Source organism: Bipolaris victoriae (assembly GCF_000527765.1).
Source record: "Bipolaris victoriae FI3 unplaced genomic scaffold scaffold_6, whole genome shotgun sequence".
NCBI lineage: Eukaryota > Fungi > Ascomycota > Dothideomycetes > Pleosporales > Pleosporaceae > Bipolaris > Bipolaris victoriae.
In genome coordinates, this window is record NW_014575386.1 from 121,542 (window position 1) to 145,409 (window position 23,868).

General features: G+C 52.6%; 12 protein-coding genes across 12 annotated transcripts; 6 read left to right on the forward strand and 6 right to left on the reverse strand.

The window, feature by feature from the left end:
* Positions 1-356: 356 nt before the first annotated feature.
* COCVIDRAFT_86770 (hypothetical protein) lies at positions 357-1,229 on the forward strand (the record flags this gene model as incomplete). The annotated part of the gene is made up of 1 exon (XM_014705836.1): positions 357-1,229. The coding sequence occupies one exon, from the start codon at positions 357-359 to the stop codon at positions 1,227-1,229; it is 873 nt and encodes a 290-aa protein (XP_014561322.1).
* Positions 1,230-1,308: 79 nt separating this feature from the next.
* Positions 1,309-2,052, reverse strand: COCVIDRAFT_86700 (hypothetical protein; the record flags this gene model as incomplete). The annotated part of the gene is made up of 3 exons (XM_014705837.1): positions 1,309-1,464; positions 1,522-1,623; positions 1,693-2,052. 3 exons carry the CDS (start codon positions 2,050-2,052, stop codon positions 1,309-1,311), a joined length of 618 nt encoding a protein of 205 aa, XP_014561323.1.
* Positions 2,053-4,220: 2,168 nt separating this feature from the next.
* COCVIDRAFT_33661 (hypothetical protein) lies at positions 4,221-4,906 on the reverse strand (the record flags this gene model as incomplete). The annotated part of the gene is made up of 2 exons (XM_014705838.1): positions 4,221-4,482; positions 4,536-4,906. 2 exons carry the CDS (start codon positions 4,904-4,906, stop codon positions 4,221-4,223), a joined length of 633 nt encoding a protein of 210 aa, XP_014561324.1.
* Positions 4,907-6,831: 1,925 nt separating this feature from the next.
* On the forward strand, positions 6,832-7,302 carry COCVIDRAFT_12045 (hypothetical protein; the record flags this gene model as incomplete). Its single annotated transcript, XM_014705757.1, has 2 exons — positions 6,832-6,898; positions 6,953-7,302. The coding sequence occupies 2 exons, from the start codon at positions 6,832-6,834 to the stop codon at positions 7,300-7,302; spliced, it is 417 nt and encodes a 138-aa protein (XP_014561243.1).
* A 2,436-nt stretch (positions 7,303-9,738) lies between these two features.
* On the reverse strand, positions 9,739-10,786 carry COCVIDRAFT_86946 (hypothetical protein; the record flags this gene model as incomplete). Its single annotated transcript, XM_014705839.1, has 3 exons — positions 9,739-10,387; positions 10,459-10,518; positions 10,584-10,786. The coding sequence occupies 3 exons, from the start codon at positions 10,784-10,786 to the stop codon at positions 9,739-9,741; spliced, it is 912 nt and encodes a 303-aa protein (XP_014561325.1).
* A 986-nt stretch (positions 10,787-11,772) lies between these two features.
* COCVIDRAFT_87042 (hypothetical protein) lies at positions 11,773-12,021 on the forward strand (the record flags this gene model as incomplete). Its single annotated transcript, XM_014705840.1, has 1 exon — positions 11,773-12,021. A coding segment is annotated over one exon (249 nt), but the record flags the coding sequence as incomplete, so codon positions are not given.
* A 500-nt stretch (positions 12,022-12,521) lies between these two features.
* On the reverse strand, positions 12,522-13,861 carry COCVIDRAFT_22622 (hypothetical protein; the record flags this gene model as incomplete). The annotated part of the gene is made up of 4 exons (XM_014705782.1): positions 12,522-12,667; positions 12,744-12,879; positions 12,933-13,478; positions 13,613-13,861. 4 exons carry the CDS (start codon positions 13,859-13,861, stop codon positions 12,522-12,524), a joined length of 1,077 nt encoding a protein of 358 aa, XP_014561268.1.
* Positions 13,862-14,227: 366 nt separating this feature from the next.
* Positions 14,228-14,711, forward strand: COCVIDRAFT_12048 (hypothetical protein; the record flags this gene model as incomplete). The annotated part of the gene is made up of 2 exons (XM_014705758.1): positions 14,228-14,304; positions 14,402-14,711. The coding sequence occupies 2 exons, from the start codon at positions 14,228-14,230 to the stop codon at positions 14,709-14,711; spliced, it is 387 nt and encodes a 128-aa protein (XP_014561244.1).
* A 662-nt stretch (positions 14,712-15,373) lies between these two features.
* COCVIDRAFT_86964 (hypothetical protein) lies at positions 15,374-17,569 on the reverse strand (the record flags this gene model as incomplete). Its single annotated transcript, XM_014705841.1, has 1 exon — positions 15,374-17,569. One exon carries the CDS (start codon positions 17,567-17,569, stop codon positions 15,374-15,376), a length of 2,196 nt encoding a protein of 731 aa, XP_014561327.1.
* Positions 17,570-18,095: 526 nt separating this feature from the next.
* Positions 18,096-18,347, forward strand: COCVIDRAFT_86974 (hypothetical protein; the record flags this gene model as incomplete). Its single annotated transcript, XM_014705842.1, has 1 exon — positions 18,096-18,347. A coding segment is annotated over one exon (252 nt), but the record flags the coding sequence as incomplete, so codon positions are not given.
* A 943-nt stretch (positions 18,348-19,290) lies between these two features.
* On the reverse strand, positions 19,291-19,697 carry COCVIDRAFT_33667 (hypothetical protein; the record flags this gene model as incomplete). The annotated part of the gene is made up of 2 exons (XM_014705843.1): positions 19,291-19,448; positions 19,544-19,697. The coding sequence occupies 2 exons, from the start codon at positions 19,695-19,697 to the stop codon at positions 19,291-19,293; spliced, it is 312 nt and encodes a 103-aa protein (XP_014561329.1).
* A 190-nt stretch (positions 19,698-19,887) lies between these two features.
* COCVIDRAFT_22625 (hypothetical protein) lies at positions 19,888-23,293 on the forward strand (the record flags this gene model as incomplete). Its single annotated transcript, XM_014705783.1, has 2 exons — positions 19,888-20,129; positions 20,179-23,293. 2 exons carry the CDS (start codon positions 19,888-19,890, stop codon positions 23,291-23,293), a joined length of 3,357 nt encoding a protein of 1,118 aa, XP_014561269.1.
* Between the last annotated feature and the right edge of the window lie 575 nt (positions 23,294-23,868).

Genomic DNA, 23,868 nt, shown 5'->3' on the forward strand with positions numbered 1-23,868 from the left:
CATTTGTGAGCGGTTGCTGGAGTCGAGCAACAGATAATCAGGAGGTCGATTTGGAGCACGTGAGAGGAATCATACAGTGTGAGATGCGAGCAGCAAGGTAGATGGACCAATGGTGTTGCTATTAGTACTCTAGTAGTACCGTAACCTCGGCCTGGGATCCTTCACGCCAAGATGGCGAGATAGCGAGACACCGAGACAAAGGCCTCCCAGGCGTCCTTCTCAAACCTGCTATAAACACATTACACCTATACTAGACACGCCAAAAAACATCAAATCATCAATAGACCAGCACAAACCCCACATGTAACTTTTTGTTTTATCCATCTAAAAACTACAAACACTACATATCCACAGCCATGGCAACTCCAACTCCCCCAACTCCCCCAACTCCCCCGGAGCCATCCAAGCCTCTCTCGGAATTTGAAAAGATCGGCCACAACATCTACATCTGGACCTCGGAATCCTACCTCTCCAACTCACCCTCAGAAACCCCGCTCATACTCCTCTTCGCATGGAACGCCGCAGCCGGAAAGCACATCGCCAAATACACAATAGCATACCAAAAGCTGTTCCCTACATCCCGCATCCTCCTCATCCGATGCTACACGCTCGACATTTTCCGCCGGTCCACAGCCTACGGACCTCTGCTCAAGCCCGCCCTGGACGTTGTAGCCGCGCACGCCGACAACGGCGGCCAAGTCCTGGTGCACAGCTTCTCCAACGGCGGCGGCAACCAAGTCAATGAATTTGCCAAGGCGTGGAAAAGAAAATTCGACACCAAGATGCCGATGCGCGCGCAGATTCTCGATTCGAGCCCGACTAAAGGTCCCTGGATGAAGAGTCATGCTGCGATTTCCGCCTCGTTGCCCAAGACGCTGTTTTGGCGGTGGTTTGGCGGCGCGCTAGTACATCTTTTGATTCTGTTGACGTGGATAGTCGTGTTTGTTCGGCGCAGGGAGAACAAGATGGTTGTCCTCTGTCGGGAGTTGAATGATGAGAATGTATTTGATAATCGCGTGCCGAGAGTGTATCTGTACAGTTGTGCGGATACGATGGTAGGGTTTGAAGAGGCAGATGAGCATGCGGACATTGCAGAGTCCAAGGGGTGGGATGTGACGAAAGTGCAGTTTGAGAATAGTGCGCATTGTGGGCATATACGGGAGGACGCGGAAAAGTATTGGGCTGCGGTAATAGCAGCTTGGACGAAGGGGCCCAGATGCAATTTGTAGCCATCAGCGAGTGAGCGCATAGGATCGATGGCGTAGCATGGTGCAGAGCAAAGCAGATGTATTTCGGATTAGAGAATATCTAGAGCCGCGCCGCTACCAGTGATAGGTAGATGTTCCACAGTAGACCACAGAAACTCAAGAAGACGATACGGCGCTCAACGGGAATGAAGGTGGTGCTGAAGAAATTGGCAATTGGCCAGACTTTGTACGAATCGAAGATGAGGCCGAAAAGCTCCTGGTAAGTAGTTAGTAATCTGCAGCAGTGTGGGGTTTCACGTCTTGATAAACCTACATTTCTAAAGTCCTGGACAATCAATGCCACAGTTTTACCCTTCATGATTCCAATCAAGATAAGGAACATTGACTGGTTCAGCAACGCGCCCATGGTGATACACTGCATCTCGTTAGCACCTAGCCATTTCTGTAGCGACTACGCTACGACGAGTCATTTGTGACCACCTACATCGGTAAACCATTTTCTAAAGATGTTCCACCAATTCCTCACCCGGACCTCCTCTTCGATGATACCGCGACCATCTCCATCCTCCTTGAGCATGATGCCCTTTTCCTCCTCGCCGTCTCCCACTGTCCTTGTCTGTTTCACCGTCTTCCACCCAGGGAACGCACGTTCAAGCCAGTTCTGCCAGTGGTAGTTTACCGGCGCAGTAAGAACGACCATGATGGCGAATTGTGTGAAGAGGACACGGTCGAAGACGAAGGGCTTGGATTCGTTCCATGCTTTGAGGCGCTGCGCAATGATGTTGCTGCAGGAGTCTATTACGAGCGCGGAGAGACAGGCCGTCGCAATCGGAGGGAGCTTCATGATGGCGAAGGGAAAGTCGGTTCGAACGTTGGGAGAGGTAGTGGAACGTGGACAAGGTAGCAAAACGAAAGCCACAAGCTGATAAGCACGAGCTGTTGCGATCAACAGTGCTGGGTAAACACCGAGGCAGGCCGACGTTCAGGCAAAGTTGTCAGGATCGATTGGAACCAGAAGAAGTTGTCTGGGATGGAAGAGAATGTTGGGATTAGGGTGACGGATTACCGTCTGACCTTGGATGTGCCGTCGCGCTCGACTCCACATTTCTTGGTGTTGCTTATTGCGCGTCACTTCGGTTCATCTGCGGCCGAATCAGATGCAGCTTGGGACGGATCGCAACTGACTCAACCTCGCCAGCTGCAGTTGTACCAACTTTGTTACTTCACCAACATACCTGCAGCCATGGATTGATTCCTCTACAAAAGTACTTAAGCTTGTATTTTCATATATCCGTAAGATTTGAAGTTCGTGACACGGTGCTGTTCTCGCAGCACCAAATAGACCTCCTCTACTATCCCGGATCTGAACACTGGACGTAGCTGTGAGCATGTTGTAATCTAAGCAGTGTACTTGTCGCACTTATTAAGCACCCATCTTTTGTTTCACAGCATACAGTCACCGAGAGATGTGCGGGTTATGGTCTTATAGCATGAGGCCTGCATAAATCTCTCTCGTGGACCTACCCGACAAGCCATAGCACACTGGACGCGAATGTCACCTTTTCAGTCGCCAACGCGCACTTACACCTGCCATCCTCTAGTGTGAAACTCTGGTCTGCACGCACTGGCAGCTCAAGTCGCTAACACATGCCCAGCGCCAGGCTAGAAAACACTGAAATTCATATACTATCTAATAGTCGCTATTTGACATGAACAAATTTACATGTAGTAGTATCGAATGGTGAATATCAGCATGGACCTACTAGTAAGGCATGGACGTCAATTTAACATGTAACGACCACTTGACACGTCCATAAGAACATGGCGAGTGCTCGCCTTAGCACCTATCAGACTATAAAAAGACATAACATTATGCTCTACTAGGATGAGCCTTGAAGACCAAATGCAATCTTCAACGCAACCCCATGATGAGACTATGCCCATAGCGTAGCCTAGGATAGTAGAACTATTGCATCCCTGTCATCGGTCAAGAGTCTCTTCCGCCGAAGCATGATATAAAAAAGTACCAAGTTTTTTTTTATAATCTAGGTGATGGATCCCATGACTTTATCATAGCAAAGGCAACAATCTAATCGGATCCTGTTTGGAAACATGCTGATGCTATTGCCAAGGGCAACCGAAGGAGAACAAGAGTTCTTTAGCTTCCGCGTAGCTTATTTGAGTTGGAGATCTTGGCAAGCCTTGTTCAGTTGTTGTATAGTGAAAACAATGATATAAACAAACTACCAAGACGCAAAACATGTTCTTTATTAGTAGCCGTCGTTTTGATTGCTTGCATCCGATCGCCAAGAGGCGACAAGTGGGCCCGGTAAAACATGGTGCCGGGCCCACTTTAAAGTTTTTAGCTTCGTCCAGCTCGATACAAGATCAGCTCTTCTTCATCTTCTCCCAACAAACTGCATGTCGCTCTTCGCGTCTCAACGCGGACTAACTAATGCCAGCAGCACCTTTGCGCTCTGTAGCCGCTTTCGTAAGTCTTACTACTTTTTTCTTCCGACTCCCTGCCCCCTACACCATGATGAAAACCATTCCACATTCGCAGTTTCCACGCTAGCCATCGATTGAACCTACTTTAGATGGTCAATGAGCGCGAATACCTTCCTTGGATGTCTGATCCGCTTCGCACATATACATGTTGTCTTGACAAAGTTTCTGGGCTGTTGCTAACGGAAGCTGTAGATTGTAGATTGTCCGCGCCTTCTCGTACTAGAGAAATGATCGTCGAGTTCGGAAACTCAAATGTCAACGGTCGCATTGTCACGGCACAAGATTTGGAAAGCATATATAAATGGAGTATACATTTGTTCATTCAAAACTCAGATAATTACTACCAAGAAATAATCCCATTCTCTTTCTTCATCTCTTCACTCCTAGCCACCAGTGGCTTTTGATTGTCATGATGCGTATTACCGGCCGCACCCAAAGACGTCTGCTGTTCTATGATATGCTGATGAGGGTATCAAATATGCTTTGCACTCTTGTATCGGTCGCTTAGAGCATGAAGAATGTAAAGGCACCAGCCAGACCAGCGAACAGGGCACTGCCAGCAACGTGAGAGGCAGCACCGGTTGATTGCGGTGCGGATGCGGATGAGGATGCGGAGGAAGAAGGTGAGCCAGATGGTTCGGTTGATGTGCTGTTCTCGCTCTCAGTCAGGTTGCCGCCAGTACCAGCGGTGGATGACGGTGAGACGTTGCCAGTGGCAGCCTTTGCAGCAGTCTTGAAAGCCTCGAGTGTCCTAGCACCAGATTGACTAAAGAATGTTAGTGATGGGAAACTTGTGAAACACTGACAGTTGTGACTTACGGAGCGTTGATGACACCGACCATGCCGTTCTGGCAGTGCATGCCCTGGGTGCAGTAGAACCAGATGGGAGCCGAAGCGTTGGTAACCTCGTATGTGAAAGTGGTCGTGGCAACCTTCTCGGCATCGGAAGTAGGCACGAATCCGGACCAGAAGCCGTTGGACATGGGCTGGCAAGGGTTGGCAAAGGTGGCCTGGGCGACAGAGTGGTTCTTGGGCCAGAACTTGAAGGTGACGGTGTCACCCTCAGCAGCCATGATGCTGTCGGGCTTGAAGACCAGGTTGCCAGCCTTGTCACCAACGGCGATAGTGTGCTCGGCAGCGAGAGCGGCGCCAGCCATGGCGGAAGCAGTGAAGATGGTGGAGAAATGCATTATGATTGGTTGAGATGGAAAGAGACTAGCTCGTTTTGGCGATTAAGATAATGCGTGAGAAGGGTTGGGATATGAGATGGAATGTAATTGGTACTGAGAAGTGAAGAACGTGGACCTGCCTACCAAGAAAAGTCTGGAGATGAGCACATTTGCGAAGGTTATATAGCATGGAGGTGGAAACGCTTGCCGCCCACGAAGCGGGAAAGTCGGCCTGCGCAGTCAAGGGCATGAAGCCTTCGAAACCCCAGGCGTCACAAAGGCATCCTTTTCTTAGCGCCTTAGCCATCTAAACACGATTCCGGGGAAACATAGGGGTGGACGCAGGGCATGGCTACTGGCCCCTTCGGCGCTTCAATTCAGCCACTCGTCGCCCGGAAATGCCTTTTGGGCGCGTGGCCGTGTGGCTGTGGCAGTTTGGGGGCTACGGGTACTGCAAGTAGAGAGGCGTAAGCGCTGCTTTTCGCGGCAGTCATGTTTCTGACCAAGGGATGAAACCTGGCCGTGAACCATGATGGAACAGAAGATGTTTTGGATGCCTGCGCACGGACACGCAAACGGCTGCCACCTGGATGACATGCAATTCGACGGGCATGACAACGGCTCATGTTAAACGTCGCCGCGTCCAGAGCGGACATGGCATTACATGCCCAAGTACATAACTACCAGGCCATCGCGAGTGATAACTGACAGTCGTTGCTCCAGACGTAGGAAGTCCGTGGGAATTGCGGAACATGCGACAGAAGGCAGAACTTCTCGTCCGGGCTCCTCCTACCACGACAACAGCTGACATCGGCCGAACATGTCGAATGGCAAGACTCCACGTGTTGTCGGACCATGTGCTCACATTGTTTGTCGGTAGCAGAAAAAGGTCACAAGTCGGGGTTCTGGCTGCACTGTACCATGACGGAAACCGAGGGGAATGAGAGGGTAATACGAGGAAGCCGTATAGTACGAGGATCCACCATCACGAAGAGGAGAATCTTCCACCGACTTCTGAAGACGAGGCTGCACACAGGGCGTGTGCCCATCCGTGCGATCCAGAGGGTTACTTAGTTAGTCTTCGGCGGTGAGGATGGAGAAGGTCTTTCAAGGGTGCCGTTGCTAGCAGCTATAGGCTTGGCCACGGCAAGTCAGTCAGTCCACCACCCAACAATAGCCTTTCAACCATGTACCTCACCACACAGCAGTACCACGTTACCAGCGCTAGTAGTAGTAAGCATTGGTCGCATAGCCATGAGATGTAGTATTTGTCCCCGTATTCCGTCTTACAGTCGCCTCTCGCCGCTTGTCAAGAGCCGAAGAAGTCCCCTTTTTGCGCGATGACATTGGATCGCATCTGGGAGGCAGTCTTGAATGCGCCACGAGCGCAGGTGGGGTGCAGGATCATTTTATTGATCGCTGCCAACGAATGCCTGTTGCGGCAAGACACAATGCATCAATCCGATAACTTTGGCTGTCTAGCTCGCTTGTCCTGCTCATCTCAGCTAGCGCAAGCCCTTCCCGTTGCGGGTCATCCAAAAATATCACCTTTCTCCGCAGCACCTCTCGTGTCCATTGTACGCTATGATCTCATTCATCTATTTTCCTAGAAATCCCGCCACTCCATGGTCAGATGGTCGTACTCTTGCAGTTAGTATAGTGGGCAAGGTAGGCTAGACCTGGCAGTCTGCTCGCATTCCGCCCTGCACCGCCCGTGCCCAACTGGCAATGTAACGGGAATTCACTAGTCGTGTAACGGGGAGGAGCGGAAAGCTATGCAGTGGTAGAGTGGAGGCATCGTCAAGTCAATTGCTATAAAGGACATGCAAGTCACTCGTCCAGAGTATCATCACCAGCACTCAGCTTCCATCACCACTACAACATCTAATAACCACTCTTCAACTCTCCACCTTAATCTAATCACCAAACCACCCAAAACCATCACCATGAAGTTCTTCTCCGCCGTCTCCGCCGCCGTTCTCGGCTTCTCCAGCATGGCTTCCGCCATCACTGGTCAGTAGTACTCTTACAGAGCACTATGGAAACTTGAATACTAACTCCTCACAGTCAGCTACGACCCCGGTTACGATGATGCCGGCCGCTCCATGAACGTTGTCTCCTGCTCTGACGGAGCCAACGGTCTGGCCGCTCGCTTCCCCACCCAGGGCAGCCTTCCTCGCTTCCCTCTCATCGGTGGTTACCAAGGCATTGCTGGCTGGAACAGCCCTCAGTGCGGTACCTGCTACGGTCTCACCTACAACGGCAAGACCATCTACGTCCTTGCCATGGACCACACTGGCGCCGGCTTCAACATTGCCCAGGCTGCCATGAACCAGCTCACCAACGGCCAGGCTGCTGCCCTCGGCCGCATCGACGCTCAGTACCAGCAGGTCGCTGTCAGCAACTGCGGTCTTTAAATCATGAGCTTTGTGCACCATTACACAAAAAGAATAGACAAGATGGAGAGATGACGGCGACGAATATGCGATAATGTTTATATTGGCTTTGAATACTTGGCATAGCGCTTGCTTCATACAGCATACGATGGCGTTTACTGTATATACACACTCCTTGGTACCATAATTGAAATAGTAATATAATTACTCACGAAATGGCTGGTTCAGTTTGCAATTTGATATGAATCTGACTAACATGAAAGCTACAATCAAGTCGGTCTTGGAGTTGAGAATGAGGAGAAGGATCGTAGGAGCACCTTTATATTTCGCATCTAAGTCGAAAGAGTGACTAAGATAGGAGTTCCTGAGAGCAAACCTCATAGCAATTGAAATATGGTTATACGAAAGAAAAAACAAGAAAGAACATGAATAGCAATAGCTATTAGAACTAAACCGGTCATTGAATCTCTCCATTCTCTGAAAGCGATGGCAAGGGTATCCAACCCAACCACCAAACCACTACAGGAGGCAAAAAAGAAAAGAAAAGAAAAGAACAGCAGACACGTATCACTATCAGATAACCCCAAAAAACAGGGACTGCATCTCTACATCCACAAATCAAAACAAAACAACGCAAATTTTTTCTAGTCTTAGCCAACAACCCACCGCAGCAAGAGGAAAGAAAAGAAAATACGAGGGAAAAAAAGTAAACCACACCGTTGACGTAGCAGCAAAAAAAAGCAACCAAACCCACACCCCAAGAAACAACGCATACCGAAGAACAAACCAGACCGCCCCATCTCGATTGGGTACAAAGAGAGCATCACGCAGCTACGAAGCTTTCACCAAGCCCGAGCCGAGTAATGCTTAATTTGTCGAACAAGCAAAAAAAATATCGATGCATTGTTTCATTTGGAAAAGAAAAAAAAATGTCGCGCCTGCATGACCAGATCATACACCCCCACCCCTGATCCCTGGGTCGTTTTTGCTCTCCGCATTGATAACGTAGCATGTGCGTTGTCCAACGTGTGATTGCTGCATGTGCGGAATGAACCGTTTTCTATGATAAAAGCAAAGGGTTCAGTATTCACATATGTGTGAATGTGTGTAGTTTATCAAGCGTCTCTCTCTCTCTCTCTCTCTTTGGTACTTTGTTTAATCTCATTTCGCGTCTTACCAAGACACTTAACTAACGTATAGATTACAAGTTTTTTTTTGTTGTTGTGCTAGTATTCAATCGGAGCTATATCCTCTACCTCTTACATCACCATCAATATTGCGGTGCAAACATGACCACGGTCCATACAAACCTACTACTAAAAATGGTGTTTCTATAAGATCTGACTTATGTAGTATAGATAGTTACTAGCGTAAAGTCACACATCAACTAGGAGCGCATTCCGTTCCCCTTTTGCGTTCCTCGTTATCTTTACCCCAATATAACACGCATACCTAATCCTCCTGCATGGCCGCACTAGCACTATAGAAACCAACGTGAATCGCGTAAGGCGAGAACGTTCCAGAGAAGATAAGGAATGCGATAACCCTAAAGGGGGGGGCGGGTTAGGGGGACTGAGGCTGAAAGTACTAGTGCTATAGCTAGCTACTTAGTTGCATTGTACTAACATCTGCAATCGAAAAGGAGAGATAGAGAGAGAGAGAGAGGGCAGGGCAAGGGCAAGGGCAAAACCCCCCCCCTCCCGGTGGAAATCTGGTACGCAATGCGCCATTAGATCCATACTTCTACTTCCCTGGGTAGATTGTATACCTAGAATAGCGTTTAAACCGTTTGGAACCGAAACGTCAAACCCAATGATATCGGTGGAGCAAAAGAGTTGCATACATCTGGGGTCTAGAAAAGGCGGAGAAAAAAAGAAGAAGAAGAAGAAGAAGATCAGGACAAGGAAGATCCTTCCTTTTTGTTCCTACACTACCATGTCGTCGGGCCATGTACGTGGCAGAAGAGGGCGTCATCTAACGTCATTACATGTGGCAAAGGCGAAGACCTAAAAAGGGGAGGGGGAGACAGAGATCGAGAGGTTGTAAAGGAACCAAAAAGTGGTGTGTGTGACGTATATAGTGATGTTATTTGGGTCACAAGCCTATTCCAAGGTTACTCGGCCGGTCTCTTCTTTCCCTAAGTCATCATAATCACTAAACCCTTCCCCCTCTTTCTAAGTAGTAGCAAACAAAAGTAGGTATCTATGGCGAAAACCAGAAACAACCCCAAAAAAGAAGGATGGGAAAAAAGACAATTCTTGGTATATTGCTGGTAGAACTTTTGAGGAGTGAGAGAGATTCATGGGTGTTTGCGTTTCCATCAATCTCAAACAGCTACGGCCTGCATAGCAGATCGAAGACCTTACGGTCATGGTATCTATTAAGAAAACAGAGGAGCAAAAAGCCCATGTTAAAAAAAAGGGAAAACATGGGAAAAGAAATGAATGTTTGTTTTGTCTAGACGTGACGAGGTGATGAGGCGAGTAATCGACCAAGACTACCGCTGGCAACTGAGGGTTCGGGAACGGGTGACTTTGCGTAGACAATCTCGCCTTCGATGGTGCTGACCGAAGTCCTGGATACGGCGGGTGACTTGTGCGAGTACGACTTGGGACTTGAAGGAGCAGTCACAGGTGTGACAAGATCGATCGACTTTCCTCCTCCATATGATCCGTTGCGGGACGGCTTGGTCCTAGGAGGAAGAGGGCGCGTGGTAGCTGGGGTATATGGCAGCGAGTAGCTTACTGAAGAAGCCGGAGTATGTGACAGCGAAGGGGCAGCGCTAGTGCTGTACTGTGATGTTGATGCACGGTTGTAGCGGGGTCGATAGGCTCGCATGTTATCAGGTGCATAAGTGGGTGCCGATTGAAACTTGCGCAAGTATTTTGATGCGTCGGACTGATACCGGTCATCGGTGTTGTCATCCGATGATACATCGGAGAAGGCACATGACGAGCGTTTTGAGTCGGGCTGGGTGGGGGAGCGCTGGGGAACAATGTCACGGAAGGCAAGGTCATCAAAGGTGAAGTTTGCGAAAGGAGTGGTTGGCGGCGAGTAATGATCGTAGTAGTAGTTGAGGCTCTTCTCCGCGTCTTTTTTCTTGCAGCTGTGTATACAGGTTAGCAAAGGTGGTCTGTGCGCGATGGGGCTGTCAGGACGAGGGTGTCATCATCATACCTTTCTGAGCAGTAGAGCACGGTGTTGCTTGGAACAACAATTTGCTTCTCGCAAACAGTGCTGCATGAGAAGGTTAGTATATTGTGGGCAATCAAGAATAGAGTAGGGGTAAGTAGAGGACATACCAGTAGTTCAAGAAGCTCACTGCCATTGAGTCTTCGTCGTCGTCGTCGACGGCGAGGTCGGCGTCTTTGGAGGGAGCGACTTTGGAAGCAGCCTTGGTCGCGTGGGATTGCACGCGCTTTGACAGAGGCCGAGAGGGCCGTGCGTGCGGCGGCTGCGACTTCTTGGATTGATGGGACAGGTGACGAACGTGATGCGTGGCCATGGTGGAGGCGGAAGAAGTTTAAAAGGGCTAAATGCCAGCGAGTTGATAATCGCGCACGGTGCGCGATATTTTTGCAGGCTGAAGACGACCAAGCGAAAGAAGCGGTGACACCGGCCGCCCAGTTCCCAGCTGGCTGATATGACGGAAGGTTCGTGCGTGGCTTTGTTTAGAACCCCTTATCGCCTTGTGCACTGCGCCATCGACTTAGCCAGGAACAACGATATTAGGACTTGCTATCTAATACGAATTGGCGCGCAGAGCCGCCGTCATCGGGCAGCAGGGCAGCAGGGCAGCAGGGTGTATGTGGTGTATGGTGTATGGGAGGTGACGAGGACAAGAATGGGCAGCTGCGTCATGCCCAAAAAAACAAACAAGCAATGACTTATGTACGTGGATAGTAGTATCTGTATGTACTTACACTCAAGGACTTGTCTCCGGTCCGGATGCGATCTGCGGACAGGGCTGCCGACGGGAGTGGGAGGGTGGAACGCTGGGTGGGCTGGGGCTGAGTGGGCTGGCGGGCGTTGGGGGGAACGATGGGAGAGACAGAGCCGAGTATTTCCTCGAGGCCAGCGGCTTTCAGCGGCAGTGGAACAAGCAACGGTCCCGCGAGCTGATAACACAAATGATAACGACGGCCACCAGAGCAGGAGGGGGACGACGCGGTCAATAAGTAATTACGAGGCCGGCCTGTGCAAAACCCACGCCCAGTTCTAGAACGCTGCGATTGACGACGACAACGGCCCTAGCTGCACCGTCGGGATACGGCTGCTTGGGTATGTGGGGAACGATTCGTGATAGCCATCACGACAGACCCGTTGCCGTGATAGCATTCCAGCACGCAATGCCGCCGCCGTCTGGGCGCTGACTCCCCGCCCGCCTGCAACCCCCCACCCGCATCCACACCACGCTGCCTCAGACTCAGGCTCCGTCTCGTCCGGTGTGAATAGAATCGTCGTAGTGGCCAATCCTGCGCCCGTAGCCATCACGCCCTGCACTGCGCTGCACACTCGTCCAGCAAATGGCGCTCCGAGCCACACGCACACGCACACGCAAACCAACGCCCATCAAGGTCCACGCTGCGCCGCCATGGCCTGCCTCTGGTAGCGCCGCTCCCCTTACTTGGGTACTCGTTCACACCATCCCACCGTCTGCGAGTGCCTGCCTATCGGTGCTACTACAACATGCCCAATTCCAGCGTGCTGTCCATATTACGTGCCTACTCAACACAATGAAGCCATATTGCGAATGTTCGCCATGTCGGCCCAATGGGGTAATCCGGTGCTTTGCGGCACCCCCTCCACCCATTGCCGCACCCTTCGCTTGTTTGCTTATCCGCAACCACCCATGTATGCACCTCCAAGTGCACCTATCGCCGGATGACTAGGCTGCCACACCTCCCTCTTTTGCCTTGCCCATACCGCGCTGCCAGCCCGTTGCGTTTGACCGGCCCTCTGACTGTGCATAGCAAAGATGCGGGTCCTATTTTGTTTTCTACTCCTCGCGTATAGTAGCTACCTCCCTTAGCGGCCGCGCAGCAAAGGCCCGACAACCACAGACTACTCGCCTATCCGCCGTCCCAGACATAGTGAATCATCAAAATTTCTGTCCTCTCCCGATCCTGAAACCTTGCCGCTGCCGATAATCCACAATATTAACACCGTACGCGCACTTCAATTCGTACGCACCTCGCATGTGACGGGCAAGACTTTTTCCCTTTGCAATCCATGTCATATCATACAGCAAACAGGTTATTTGTGCTCTGGCCGCTTGCAATTCTCCAGATCTGGATCGGCGTTGATGTTGGATAAAACGGGCCTTCCTGGATATGCTCAGGCACCAGCCGCCACTCAATCCGTTCGAAACTGAACCTGTTCCGCTCTACCCCACAAAAGTCAGCAAACATCGTACCCAATGTCGTAACCCCGACCGCATAATACCACGCAGGGAGACCCACCACACGCTTTCAAGAAAGTCTCGAACGTCTGCTCGTTGCGGATGGTCGCAGAAATAAAAACTAGGAGCGCCGGGTTCAGGTCGAAGAATTCTCTCAACGTCGAAACCAAGCGTGGGATGACCGACTTGTCATAGGTCTGCAGCGCTGTCAAACCCACTTCTCCGCGACACCGCCGTCATGGTAGCTTACCACGTCTGCTCCTATCACCACGTCTGGAACCTCCATTCCGTAGTCTTCTGAAAATGTTGTTGCGTCGACTGGATAGCCCCACTTGAGTGCTGCTGTACGCACTTGACAGCTAGAATCGTCATCGACATCGAGTCCGTTCAGAAAGAGATTGGTCTTGATCGCATCCACCACCGCCTCATCGCCGTCCGTGGACACGATACCAGCCACATCCAGGTGCTTCGCACACAGTATGGATAGCATACCCGTCCCCGCACCAAGTTCAAACACCCGTTTCTGATTGATGAACACGTGGCCAGACTCGGATGCAAGGTAGGATCCGAGCAGTAAAGCGGCTTCCCATGTTCGCAGACCCGTCGTTCCAGACGAAGAAATGACGGAACGGGCCTCCAATAGCGTCACGGCACGCTCACCGGAATCGCTGTCGTCAGTCGACTGTTGGGGGAACGAGTACGTCACAAAGGCTTTCTGCTGAGCGGCATCCGTTTCAGAAGGTAAGCTGGCCACAAGTAAAGTTGTCATTGCCTCCATGATATCATCTGAGATTTCCTATAACAAGGTAGGAGGGGCAAGTCAGCGGATGCTGCAACAGGTTGATTCCTGTACATGAAATATCTTTTGCTATGGTACATGGCTGTACACAGTAAAGGCAGGAACCGCAATGAAGAGATAGGAGACCATACATCCTCCTCAGGGTCTGTCATGGACCGCTCGAGTTTCCCGACAAGCTCCTTCAGAACCCTAAGCTGGTAGCGAGCCGGTGGTGGCGAGGAAATCTTGGATGGATCGAACAAGTTGCCGAACAGCCATGCCTGCACCAGGGGCCTCTTCAAGGTTGCATCGTCCGGCCATCTCAGCTGTTGTGGCTCGACCAGTTGGAAGTACTGGCGTTGCAGGACGCGCAACTGCGCCAGCTGTTCAGGGTTTTCCATAGCGGGGGTAGCGTTGAGGATAGTCTGAATAGCCTTTTTGAAAGTTCAACTAGTTCAGCGCCAAGTGTAAAAGACCTGCAGGCTCGTGGGTGATAATCAGCAGTCGTGTTCCTGCCCTTCGACCGCTTACCTAATTTTGCAGCGGGGCGTCTTGGCAGTCTAAGCGAGGCAGGCGCACCGCCGACCGCCGACACGACGCACCGCAAATTCGACATCTCTATCCCGCCGCCAGCTACTAACCACAGCGAATCGACAAACAGCAGGATCGATCTCTGTCCAGTACGTGCAACTTACAAGCCTGCTCGCCCTACTGTCATTTGTGAACCGACGTCTAACAGCCGTCGCTGCAGGTCGAACTTATCCATCATGGCCGACTCTCAAGTTACCCTGCGCACGCGCAAGTTCATCCGCAACCCTCTTCTCGGACGCCGTCAGATGGTCGTGTAAGTGCAAACGACACCGAAAAAAAACATAGCAATTACACCGGACAAGGTGATTGTGGAAAAGGGAATTGATGAGTCTGACGGGAATTGTGTACAGCGACGTCCTCCACCCCAACCGCGCAAACGTTTCCAAGGACGAGCTCCGTGGCAAGCTCGGTGAGCTGTACAAGGCCAAGAAGGAGGATGTTTCCGTCTTCGGTTTCAAGACACACTTTGGTGGCGGCAAGAGCACCGGCTTCGCTCTCATCTACGACAGTGCCGAGGCCATGAAGAAGTTCGAGCCCCGCTACAGGCTAGTACGATACGGCATGGCCACCAAGGTCGAGAAGGCCAGCAGGCAGCAGCGTACGTTTCCCTCGCCGATACCCTACATGGTCTTGTGGATCAAGCATTGGTTCTATGAATAAAGGCACATGTGGTAGAAGGATTCAAAAAAAAGGAGAGATTGAAAAGGACATGAATATACTGACTAGGGCAAACAGGCAAGCAACGCAAGAACAGGATGAAGACTTTCCGAGGCACAGCCAAGGCCAAGGGTGGCGCGAAGAAGGAGAAGAAATAAGCGGCTGGAGTGGGCTGCTGCTGACGATGATGACGATGATGATGACTGGTTACAAAGGTCATTGTTTGGGGGGGTCGAGAGTGGCGGTTTCTCTGGAACTACTACTGTTCCGCCTGCTGCGGTTTCTTCATCATGGTGGGAACGGAGTTGCGTCTGCGGGCATGGGCATGTTTAGCTACCATTGCCTGGAAAACTCTTGCGGATGGACACGACAAGACGGATGGCGTTTGAGATGAATTGTCTGCTAACCATCAATGCATATCATGGACTTTACGATCCTCCAATTGATTCGTCACCTGGCCCTAACTACCCCTTCCACCCCATTTTCTTGTCTCACTTTGCTCATGTGCAATTTGTATACGTGTTTTTTTTGGGGGGGGGGGGGGCGCTGGTACAAAAGGTGATTTATTATATCATTGTGATGTTGATGCTACTGTGTGAGCAAATCTATATAATACAGACTGAGAATTTTTCTACTTTTTTTTCTTTCCTTTCTACTTGTTTCTTTTACGATGGAGCACTACTGGCTTCAGTCTTGATTGGGGCTGGACTCTGATGATGTTGTTGTTGTTGTTGAGCACCCATCACTGGTGTTGTACTTGCACCTCGCTGTGCCTCGCCAGTTGGCTGTTGTCCCTGTGTGCGTCCTTGAACCGGAGTTTGTACTTGCTGTCCCTGTTCTCTCGCCGCCCCATTCCCAGTCGCATCTGCTCCAGCCGGTGTTTTCCCCGGCGTAGGCGTCGGTGGCGGAGGCGGCATATTCTTCTTTCCGGACCTGGGGCTCGACATTTCCACAAAGCGACGAGGCACATTTTTAGCGGGTGGCATGCCCAGAAACCCTTTGCCACCCATACTTTCCAGTGGCTTCGCTCGGCCTCCTACATAACAGCCCAGATCGCCGCTCCATACGAAGCCGCCACCGACAACGCCGCGGAGCACGCCAAAGGCGCGTGCATCCCGGTATGCAATGCCCGTTTCTGGGTCGCGGTATCGGGCAATTGTGTTGGTAATGGGACACAGCTTTTGACCTGGCTTGAGCACTGGTTCTGCATCGGCCTTGTGCGCAGCGTTTTTTCTGGGCTGCTTAGGAGGCGCAATGAGCGTTTGTTGGATGTAGTTTGCAGCTTCTGTAGGAGTCCAGTTAAAGAGTGCCGTGTAAAGCTGTACCAGTGCTGATTTATCCTTTTCCTTGAGAAGTGAAGCACTAGTTCTTGCTCTTGAAGATGTCGGGGCTGGCGCTTCGAGGTTGGGGAAATTGGAGAGGATGAGCAGGTTTCTGAGGGCTCTGCGGATGGTTTTGCGGCGCGGTGGTGCAGGCGGCAAGACGGGCTTTGGGAATTGGGCAAGCATAGCTTCGGGGCCGATTGATGGGTTGCCGTTGATTTGTGGCATTGATGGATCGTTGAGCGGAGGGTGTAGTGTTTCTGAGAACGAGGGCTGTGGGACTGGTTGTTGCTGTTGGAATGGAGATGCTTGAGTAAAAGGATTCGGCGGGAGATCACCAGGCAGTGTTTGGGGCTGTTGATTTTGAGCAAATTGGTCAATGCCGAAGAGGAATGACGAATCTTGGCTAGTGGGTGCGAACATGACATTGCTTGCCATTGACATGCCGTGAGAGCCCATGAAAACATCTCCACTCTGAGATGCTGCTGCTGTCCACGGCAAATGTAGTGAATCTTGCTGCACTGGTAACGTCGTGGGTATAGGAGGCGTATGGGATGTCCTTATTGGAGACTGGATTTGGGCTAGGGGGCCGAACACCGGTTGACTGTCCTCTGCATGGTTTTCAGATGGCTGCGTAGGGTTTTGTGTTAGGGGGTTTGTCTGCTCTGCTTCGGACTCTGGTTGAGCGATTGCCGCTTCTGCAGCCTCGATCTCCTTGTTGAATTTTTCTTCAAGTTGCTCCGGGGTTGGGGCGTCTTTGCCAGTGTACTTGAGCTTATCATCAACCCAAATGCCCGGCCCACTGTAGTAGCGATAAAAGGGCCCATCGATTTGGCGGTTCTTTAGGGCATCTATTTTGGCCTGCCTCTCCGCTGCCCTTGCTTCTTCGGCCTCCTCCCACCTGTGCAATGTCTTCTTATTTATGCGCTCGTTGCGGGCGGCCTCAGCGAGCCTCTCAGCTTGCGTCAAAGGCTTTTCCTTGGCCTTTAGTTTTCGCGCCTCGGCAGCCTTCATCATGGCCAGAGTGTCGTCCCGCCGCCGGTCCTTCTCCTTGAGCTTTGCCAGCGTAGCGTCCTTGTTGGCGACTGTCTGCTTCCGGTTGGACATTCGGACGGGACCGTCCTCTTCGGTGGGCAGCCATGATGCGCGTTCCGACTTCTTCTTAGGCCGTGGCGGGGCATGTGTAGGAGACTGGGTGCGGGGGACGTCAAGCTTGACTCTCTTGTGTGCAGCGGCGGCGCTTCTCGCAGCAAAGGGATTTGTCGCGGCTTTGCGCTTCTTGTTCCTTTCTTGCCGCTCGGCCCTGCGCAGCTCCTTCTCACCCGCGTCATCATCGTCATCGGCGCCGCCATCTTCATCTTCCGAGGATGACGAGTCTAGGTTGTAGTCATCGTGCTCATCTACCTGGTCGCCCTGGAACTCCTCCTCGTCGGGCGCCTCATCCCATTCCTCGCCCCATTGCTCGTCCTCGGCGGATTGCGCGAGCAGGGTGGACATGCGGTTGCCGGCATTGGATCGGCGGGCACGCGTCGTGACCATGAGCTCGGCGGGGGCTTCATCGTCGCTGTCATTGTCGGAATGTGGAGACGGGTCGCGGGGAGGAGAGGGTGGTGGGGCGTGTTGCATTGCGATGTTGGACGCGGCCTCAGACATTATCGGTGGTGAGTTGAAAGGCAGGCACGAGGGTTGGCAGGGAAGGTGCAAGCGAGCAACGATCAATCACGGCTAGGGCCTGAGGCACAATGAGCTGAATTTGGAAGGGCGACGTGTCTTCCAGAATAGTTCCATGAGACAGTATGAATCATTGGCTGGGCTAATGCAGTTATGCGTGCCGGGGCATTTTGTTTCAAGGACCGTTGTTGGGGAGGGTTGTCGCAACGGTCGGTGGTGATGGGTGGGCGGCACGCAAGTGGACGCGACGGGTGATGGGCGATGTGCTGTGCGCAATGGGCAATGGGCAATGGGCGATTCGGGCAGGCCGCCAACACCAATGCAGCGGGTAGGGGACAGCGGCTGGGCCTGACTCGGATCGGAGAGCAGCGACGACGAAGACGACGACGAGGATGACAGCGAGCGCGTATGCGTAAGTATGCGATTGATGGGCAGCGGCAGTTCCCAGGGCCCGCAGCATGTCACTGGCCCCCGAGTGTGGTGGAGAGTGCATCTCACTGCCGGCTTGTCTATGTGCAGCACATGTGGGCTAGTGGTAATCAATGCTCTAGAAGTATTATGCCCCATCGTGTGGCAGTCTGACACGCGCTCCAACAAGGGCGCTCAAGCGTCGTGTACTTGGCTCGGCCGTCGAGCAGGCCCTTGAGCGGCAGCGAGTGCCAGGAGCGGTCGAGAGCAGGCCTAAGGGCGCTGAGCAGTTGTCGAGTGCGCGGCGTGGTTGACAAAGTTTCATGGCCCGCAACTGCACAAGATTATCGTCTGGCTGGGCGGGGCCAATCAGCGGGTGCAGCCACAAGAGGCAAACCAGAGTCCACGTCAGATACTCGACTGACGGCCTTTCTCGACGCGCCTCTGTGTTTCAGACGCTGCGGGCATGCGCTGCACTCTTCCGCGGCCATCCAGGCGGGCCTTGTTCACACCAGAGGGTGACAGCCCCTGAAATCTGTCCAAAAGCAATAAGCTGCAGGCGTGCAGTCATGGTCCCAGCAGGAGCAGTAGCACGAGTAGAGAGATAGTCGTGGTAGGCCTGTGGTCGGTAGTATGTAGGCGCAGTAGGAGACGGCCGTACTACAAGAAACACTCGAGAGAGAGAGAGAGAGAGAGAGAGAGAGATAGAGACAGAGTAAACGAACAGCACCAGAGAAGCAACACAATCAACCTCTATCCACCCATCTACATATCCCTCTTTTTCTCCCGTATCCTCGTCCATGCAACCACGCCCAGCACGAGCGGCAGCTTCACCACCGTCCAGCCCAGCAGCACCAGTACAGCACCAGTACCGCAGCCGGCCGGCCGCCCGCATCGTGGCCGCAACCTGTAACGTGCCTGCTCTGCCAGCCACGCCCAATCAGGCTAGACCGCTCGTCTTCCTAGCCTGGCTCCCCATTTCTATCAAGCGAAACCTCACCCAAACCCTCCCACCGCGCATCATCATCCCATTGCTCATCCCTCTCCCTCCTTCCCCCCTCCTCCTCGACACCCTTTAGTGGTCTCTAGCTACATTGGCCATTCTCCATGAGCTCGAATGCTTAGTCGGCCTTCTGCTTAATCCCTATTACTTCTGTTCTCCAGGCACTCCGGTGATCTGTCTATTCCGCCCGCCTGCTGTACAGTTCCACTCCCCATAATCCCACCCCTCTCCCCACATACAGAGGCCCGCGACCGTCCCTCGACTGCGCACTGCCGCTCTCGCCCGTCACTCCTTCTCGACGCCCCGCCGTCCCTCTAGTCGACGGTTCTACTGCCTCTGTACATAAACGCCCCCCCCAGCTGCTCTTTGGCTCGCCCTGCGCTCTCGCCTAGTTCAGCTCGCTCCTCCGCACTCGTCTTGTCAGCGTTGACCCCCCCGCTGCAACATCGCCCGAATCCGGCCTATACTCGGCGCCGAATTGAAGCATCGCGAGTTCACTCTAGCCATTGCCGGCAATCGCGCACTATCCGGACTGGATCCATTCGCCGTCGTTGCCTCAGCCCCTCGGCATCGCCCTACCCACATTGCAACACGCTTGCCCTGAGCCGGGCCTCGCCTCTGCTGGAACTAATCCCTCTGCCTCACATTCCTTTGGCCGGCACCAACCTGCGTTTTTCTTTTGAAAACAATTACCCTGGCTTTTGGTAACCGAGTCATCACGACCGCCTTTTCCCGCATTAGATTATTGCCGTTACAACAGGGTCTGTAATCCATAATGGCTCCTCCCTCCAACCGCTCCGACCACCACATCAACCTCAACTATATCCCCCAGTTGCCCCAGCCCCCGCTCTCGGGCTCTTCCTCGACCGGTAACACGTCCCCCGTAGAGCCTCCCAACAGTGGCTCCCTCCGCTTCTCTGGAAATCCGTCGAACCCATTGGGCGCTGCAGCCGCCAGCACCAGGCTGGGCGCAGGCTCCCCATCGCACGAATATGGCGGTAGACTATTTTCCAAACGGTTTGTCGCATCTTGAAACAAGGCACGACTCGAGCTAACGCAATCACAGTGCACGTGAGATCCAAGCGCAAGAGGGCTTGAATCCGCAGATGTGGGGCCCTCCTACCAGTGGTAATTCGACTCCGTTGCGCGAGACCATTCCAGAGTCTCCCAACAGCGAGAATTTGAGCTTCCCCGACTTCAACAACTCTGCGCCAGAGACGGTTTCGGCTGCGCCCACGGGTCGCCGTGCCCGTGCCGGCACGCTTCCTTCGCGCTTCTCGCCTTCTGCTGCCCCACCGGGCCTCATGTCCGCCTCGTCACTCCTCCCAAAGAGCTCGCGACCGACTCCCTCCACCAGCCCCTTTAAGCCTGGCCCGGGTACACCCACCGATACTTCGAGCTTCAACGCTCTTGGATCTACAAATGCTGCAGCCAAGTCTGCATTGCTCTCGCGCCTTCGTGCGGGCTCAATGCCTCAGCGACCGGGCTACCTCCAGCCCTCTGTGTCTCCTTTCGGTAACCCCATCTTTTCCAATGGATGGTCAAACAGCCGCGACCGCAGCAGCACGCTCCAAAGCATTGCTTCTGTGCCCTCCAATGGCCCGGGCTCTCCTAGGTCCTCCTTCTCTCGTGACTCCCTTGCAGACACGGATGTCAAGACTCTAGACTACCTTGGCTTGGTCGACACTCCTCAACCTGCACGAGCTACTTTGGCCCCTTCAGACATTGAGCTTCTGTTGGAAAGCCAGCGGAATGCAAACAGCCACAGTACCAACAGCGCAAACCGCTTCCGTTCTTACTCTGTCAACGCAAAGGAAAAGTACGCCGAGGACGAGGAGGATCAGTATGGCGGCTACAGTGGCGCCATGACTCCTGCTGAAGCAAACGCACTGCTCATCCATGAAGCTGTCCGCCAGCACAACCTCGAGGTCCAGGCATTCGCCAACATTGCTTCCAATGCACGCCCCAGAGCTCGCACCGCCGGTGTGCTTGACGCCCCCTCGCGAGGCGCAATGCGTTCTTACTTGCCTGCCATGGGACGCTTTGACAACGGTATGGGCTCTGGTGACATGACAGAGGATGCCGAGTACAACCTCACAGAGGCTGTCAAGAAGCTTCATCTGCCAGGTTCCAACTTGGGAGACGACGGAACTTTGGAAGGACCCACTCGATCGCTGTGGCTTGGCAACATTCCCTCTTCAACCACCGTCTCATCGCTACAGGTCATCTTTGCTCAGTATGGTAACATCGAATCTACACGCGTTCTTACTCACAAGAACTGCGGTTTTGTCAACTACGAAAACCTCGAGAGCGCCGTCCAGGCCAAGTCTACTTTGAATGGAAAGGAAATCTTCCCTGGTGCCGGTCCTGTGCGCATTGGCTACGCTAAGATTCCAAGTGCGGCAGCAACCCCCGGTCACAACGGTCTCTTCCCCTCACCAAGCCCAGATCCCCTCTCCAAGGCCCAGGCTGAAGGTGCGGCTGGTTCTGCATCTGCAGCCAAGTTGAGTACCGTTCCTGCAAATGTGCCATTGACTACTCCGGAGCTCAGCGATATCCGTAACGACATTATTCAAATTGTGAAAGATTTGGGTGCTACCGACGACGAGCAGACGAGCATCTCTGCTAAGGTTGAGAAGGCTGTTCAGTTCAACAACTACGTGGATGAGATCCCATCGGTTGAGGAGCCAAGCCACACTCGCATCCATGATGCCCCCAGATTGCGCGAGATTCGCAAGCGCATTGACAATGGTTCTTGCTCAAAGGAAGATATTGAGAACATTGCCATGGCAATGCTTCCTGAAATTGCTGAGCTGTCTTCTGACTACCTCGGAAACACTGTTGTGCAAAAGCTGTTTGAGTTCTGCGAAGAACCCACCAAGGAGGCTATGCTTCGCGAGATTGCTCCTCACCTGGCCAAGATCGGTGTGCACAAGAATGGAACTTGGGCTGCACAGAAGATCATCGATGTCTCCAAGTCCGAAACGATGCAGAAGATGGTTGTCGATGCTGTTCGACCCTACGCCATGGCACTCTTCCTTGATCAGTTTGGCAACTATGTCATGCAGGGATGCCTGAAGTACCAGCAATTTAATGACTTTATTTTCGAGGTCATGCTCGGTAGACTTTGGAATCTCGCGCAAGGCCGATTCGGTGCTCGCGCTATGAGGGCTTGCTTGGAGAGCCACTACGCTACAAAGGACCAACAGCGAATGGTGGCTGCTGCGATTGCTCTCCACAGTGTCCAATTGGCAACCAATGCCAACGGAGCTCTCCTCTTGACCTGGTTCCTCGATACTTGCACTTTCCCAAGGAGACGTACAGTTCTGGCTCCTCGTCTGGTGCCACACATTGTCCACCTCTGCACCCACAAAGTTGCATACCTCACTGTTTTGAAGATCATCAACCAGCGCAACGAGCCTGAGGCTCGCGATACTATTCTGCAAGCACTCTTCTTCTCACCAAACGATCAGGTGCTGGAAAGCATCCTGGCTGACCAGAACTGCGGTGCTACCTTGATCTTCAAGGTACTTACCACACCCTTCTTTGATGAGCAAATCCGCGCCGATGTTGTGCAAAACGTACGCAATGTGCTCCTGCGCATCAAGGCGCAGCCACAACAAGGCTACAAACGTCTCATGGACGAGGTCGGCCTTTCTACTCGCGGCGGACCTGGTCCACGTGACCATTCCGCAACTCGACCAGCGTCCAAGGACAGCGTCGCATCTGGAGCACCCAACGCCGGCAACTTCTACCAGGCTCCTCCCCCCGGCTACGATCCTGTCGCGCTCCAGCGCACAACAAGCATGGATTCAAACGGCTTTGAGCAGTTCCCAATGGGCGGGTACATGCCAAACATGCCGGGCATGAACAACCAACAGCAGATGCAATACCAGCAGCTCTTGGCCCGACAGGGTCAGTTCTATCCTCAGATGAACGGCTTCCAACCGCCAGCTCCTGGTATGGATGCCTACCGCAACGCCTCACCTGTTGCAGGCCCGGGTAGCTTCAACGGATCACCGATGATGCAACCGGCTAACCTCGCCGGCCAAGGTATGCCGGGCATGTATCCTCCATACAGCATGTACGCGCCACCTCAGCACCAGCAGGCTCCTGGTGGCAACCAGCGACGTGGGAGAGTAAGCAGAAATGCATCCCCTGCGACGAGCATCCGCCGTTAAAATCTTGTTGAAGGGATGAAAATTTCTTGACTTTTGGAAAAGGGGGTTTTTGGGAGGCGTGGTGTAGGATGCCAAAGCTCTCATGCCCTATTTCTTTTCTTTAGATTTTGTGGTGTTGCAAATTGGGGGGAAAGCAGTACCATCTTCCTGTATATGATTCGGATCTGTGCACTTATGTATCTGCTGGCGAGCATATTGAAAGAAAAAACAGACGACGCGACCGACATAACACGATACATGTCCACGTTTCTTGGTATCAACTCTCCCTTTTATGTCTACTTTGGTCATATGGATTTTGCTTGGTGTTGGTTGGACAAGGGTCTCTTTTTCTTTCCTTTTTGTATTGTGCAACGAATTCTTTTTATATGTCTACTATCTATCTTCAAAAACAGTGTCTGGCTTCTCTATGTGATTGTGACATTCTCTCCGTACTGATATATCGTTAGTCCATCTGTCTTTTACTGGTCTTCCTTCTCTTCGTGTTCATCCTTCGCGCGACATGTGTGCAGTGATGTCGAGCTATGCAGACTACGAGGATGGTAGGTGGGCGTATATGGAATAACTTGAAAAACAAA